This window comes from Miniopterus schreibersii (assembly GCF_964146895.1).
Source record: "Miniopterus schreibersii genome assembly, chromosome: 18".
In the NCBI taxonomy this organism is placed as follows: domain Eukaryota; kingdom Metazoa; phylum Chordata; class Mammalia; order Chiroptera; family Miniopteridae; genus Miniopterus; species Miniopterus schreibersii.
This window is the reverse complement of record NC_138121.1, coordinates 1688421-1692325: the sequence shown is the minus strand read 5'-3', so window position 1 is coordinate 1692325 and position 3905 is coordinate 1688421. Positions and strand designations below refer to the sequence as shown.

The window sequence follows — 3905 nt, the reverse complement described above, 5'->3', positions numbered from 1 at the left end:
AGATATGATCAGAGGTGGCGTGAGAACCATGTCCTCTCCTTACACCACATAGTCAGAGGCAGAGGAAGAGCCCTGAGCCTTCTAATAAATCAGTTGGCGTGAAAGGCCCTGGCTATTGGTGCTGGGCCTTCCGCATCACATCCTGTGCATCCGCCTAGCCCGCTGGGCCCAGTCTCCACCAAGCTGCCCTGCGTCTGCCTGGCCTGGCCGGCTCTGCTATGCCTTCCACACTCACCGCCCTGCTCTGCCTCGGTGAGTTCCTGCGGGGACAGGGACGGAACCCAGGGTCCGGGTGGGGCCGCCCATCTCACTGTTCCTGTCTTCCAGGACTGTATCTGAGCCGGAGGATCAGCACTCAGAAGCGTGAGTCCTCCCTTCAAAGGCCCACAGTCACTCTTCCAGGCTCAGCCTGGGCATAATGCCCACAGTTCCAAATGTAGAAGTTGACCCAGAAATGAGTTTCCGGTAGGGCCGACCATTGAGCCCACCTGAGAGCAACTGGACAGGAGGCGGGGGGGAGGCTTGCTGGGGGGGGGAGGCTTGAGACTGGCCGCTGGGTGGAGATGAGGGTGGGGAGGGGCTTTGTCTAGAACTCAGCCTCTGATTCCCTTCCAGAGACCTTCTCCAAGCCCATCATCTGGGCCGAGCCCAATTTCATGATTCCCAATGGGAAGCTGGTGGCCATCTGGTGCAAGGGGACTTACAGGGCCACTGAGTACCGACTGCATTTTGAGAGACAGCTTTTAGCCTCGGGGAGACCGAAACTCCCTGGACTGATGAACAAAGTCAATTTCTCCATCCAGCCCATGTCTTCATCCACCGCAGGCCAGTATACATGCTTCTATCGCATTGGGGAGCTCTGGTCAGAGCCCAGCGACCCTCTGGATCTGGTGGTAACAGGTAACTGTCCCATTGTCTAGCCATACAGGCAGCTCCTCAGCCTGAATCCTGGAGAGCATCGCTATTTATTCATCGCTCTTTTCTTTTAACCCCCACCACAGTGTCTCTCTCACATTGATATTTCTCTCTCTCTCTCTCCCTTCCACTCGGTAAAAATCAATAGGAAAAATACCCTTGGCTGAGGATTTCTTTTAAAAAGTCAGATTCATAGAGACAGAAAGGAGAATGGTGGGTGGCAGGGGCTAAGGGGAGGGGAAATAGGAAGTTATTGGTTACGGGGACAGAGTTCTAGTTTTGCAGGATGGAAAGAGTCCTGTGGATAGAAGGTGGTGGTGGTCGCCCGGTATTATGGATGTACTTAGTACCACTGAACTGTACACTTAAAAATGGTTAAGGTGGTAAATTTTATGTTATATATTTCATAGCAACTAAAAATAATAATGATTTTTTTTTTTTTTTTACAACATAGATGGCTGCCCCCAACCCCTGAGTCCCTGAGGCAGTGAGTCGGGGGCGGAGCCTGAGAATTTTCATTTCTAACAAACTTCCAGGCGATGCTGATGATGTTACTGGTCCCAAGGACCAAACCCTGAGAACCGCTGGTGCAGGGCAATCCCAAGAGAGAGATTTACGCTAACACCCCTGAGAGCTACGGGAGTGTCTCGGTCCTGGAGGGAGAGGTCGTGGGGCTGCCTCCAAGACCGAGACAAATCAGGACCTAGAAGAGCCGGCGCTCTGAGGAGGGGGTCCCCGTCTCAAGCACAAGGCGGGGGGTGGGTACAGGAGGCCGGATAAGAATGGTCTTTACCCACCAGCCACCTTGCCTCGCAGGAATGTATGACACGCCCACCCTCTCGGTGCACCCCGGGCCCGAGGTGATCCCGGGAGCGAACGTGACCTTTTATTGCCACCTGGAGACTGCAACGAACACGTTCTTTCTGCTCAGGGAGGGGCGGTCCAGCCGCCCGCAGCGCAGATACGGCAGCAGGCAGGCCGAGTTCCCGATGGGCCCGGTGACCACGGCCCACAGGGGGACCTACAGGTGTTTCGGTTCTTATAACGACCACATATGGTCTCTCCCCAGCGAGCCTGTGACGCTCCTGGTCACGGGTGAGGAGCCCCCAATGTTTCCCCCATGTCCTCTCTGGAACCCTGCGTGACCCCCAAGTGATGAGGGACACGTGGGGAGATGGAGAGAGGGCGGGTGCCTCCCGCCAGTGCCCCTGCCACCCCCATGTCCCAGAGGCCCGGTGATGGCGCGTGAGGGAAAATAGGGCAGGGGGGCCGTGGAGAACAGGGGGGAGGCCAGGGGAGACCCGGCGCCCTGACTTTCTTCCTTGACTCCACGGTCAGGAGACGCTGAGGACACCAGCCTTGCGCCCACGGGACAGCCCTCCTCTCCGGGTGAGTCACTAGCGCCCCTAAGCCTGGGGAGGGAACCGCCGCCTGCAGCCCCATCGGTCCACCAGACAGGTGCCCTTGCTCTTGGGACACTTGTATCTCAGCAGGAGACGGACCATGGGTCAGAGTCGGGACACGTAACCCAACTAGATGGCCCGCGGGGAGGAAGGGTGGCAAGGAAAAAAGGCGAAGCAGGACAGTCGGCGTTAAGGGGGTTGGGGGCAGGGAGCATTAGACAGAGCTGGCCCCGCCGGTGTGGCTCGGTGGCTAGAGTGTCGCCTGCAGAACGAAGGGTCTCGGGTTCAATTCCCAGGCAAGGGCACGCACCTGGGTTGCGGGTTCGGTCCCTGGCCCGGGTCAGGGCGCATGGGGGAGGCAGCCAGTCATGTGTCTCTGTCACGACGATGTTTCTCTCTCCCCCCCTCCCTTCCACTCTCTCTGAAAATCAATGGCAAAAATATCCTCGAGTGGGGATTCAAAACACACACCCACGAAAAAGGAGACCAGCGGGCCTAGAAATCCTGTCAAACGGGCCGGGCGGGGCTGGGCAGCTCGCTGAGGACCCTGAGGGGAGCGCGAGCCGGGTTTCACCACGCGGAGGAATGACACTGGCTGAGCGAGGGGAACCGGGGCGCAGAGAGGAGACGCACACTTGCCAGTCCCAGGGCTGAGTCCTCCCTCGCGCCCCCTGCCTCTCGACTCTCCTCTACCTGCCCGATGGCGCCGCTGGGACCTGGAGGGTGGGACGGGGCCCTCGAAAAGCCATAGACTGTCCCGGGGTGCGTCCAGGGGAAGGACCAGGCCAACCTCAGCTCCTGTCCTCAATTATGCGCTTTTCTTGTCACCCGCAGACTCTTGGGAGCCCCACCTGTTAAACACAAAGGGATTCCAGGCAGGTGAGGGAGCGGCTGGGCGCAGGCTCCGAAGGACGGAGCTGGGGGAGCGAGGGGGCGGTGACAGTGACGCGTTCCCCCTGTGATGTCCCACCCACCGGTCTCGCAGCCCCAGGCCCCGCCTTCTGGGATCCCGCCACCGAGAATCTCCTTCGGATCAGCCTGGCTGTCCTCACGCTGGGGGCCCTCCTGTGCCTCCTGACCCAAGAGTGGCTTTCTGGGACTAAAACCCCTGACGAGGGAACCAGCAGGGCTTCGGGTCCGGAACGCAGAGTGAGGTTCAGGACGCAGAGGGGCCTGGACGAATGACCGAGACGCCAGGCGGCCGCAGGCAGAGCTGAAGGCTGGTCCCGGCCTTGGGCTGTGTGTTTGAAGGAAACCAAGAGACATCCACATGGAGTTCGACCAGCTGTCCCCGAGGAGCCCGGAGGGGCTGCGGAGATGCTAAAGGTCTTCCGCAGGCGGGTCCCACTGTCTCCTCTAGGCTCTAAGTAGGTTGTTGTTGTTGAATTTATTGGGGTGACCTCGGTTAATAAAACTGTATAGGTTTCAGGTGTATGATTCTCGCCCACATCACCTGTACACCGTGGTGTGCTCACCACCCCGTCAGGTCTCCTTCCACCACCACTGTCCCCCCTTCCCTCTGGCGGTCACCACACCCGCCTGTGTCTATAAGTTTTCGGTGTTTGGTTTGTTTTGCTTCATCCCGGC

At 58.8% G+C, this 3905-nt stretch overlaps 1 protein-coding gene across 1 annotated transcript; it reads left to right on the top strand.

Moving 5' to 3' along the window:
- LOC308548557 (natural cytotoxicity triggering receptor 1-like) lies at window positions 1–3619 on the top strand. Its single transcript, XM_081120212.1, has 7 exons — window positions 1–252; window positions 328–363; window positions 616–900; window positions 1732–2010; window positions 2254–2304; window positions 3153–3197; window positions 3304–3619. The coding sequence occupies exons 1-7, from the start codon at window positions 219–221 to the stop codon at window positions 3501–3503; spliced, it is 930 nt and encodes a 309-aa protein (XP_080976338.1). The 5' UTR covers window positions 1–218; the 3' UTR covers window positions 3504–3619.
- The last annotated feature ends 286 nt before the right edge of the window (window positions 3620–3905 follow it).

Coding starts and splice junctions, on each gene's coding strand:
- LOC308548557 (XM_081120212.1), top strand. CDS start 219: ATGCCTTCCACACTCACCGCCCTGCTCTGCCTCG. Junction 901..1,731: donor TCTGGATCTGGTGGTAACAG/GTAACTGTCCCA, acceptor CTTGCCTCGCAG/GAATGTATGACACGCCCACC. Junction 3,198..3,303: donor CACAAAGGGATTCCAGGCAG/GTGAGGGAGCGG, acceptor CCGGTCTCGCAG/CCCCAGGCCCCGCCTTCTGG.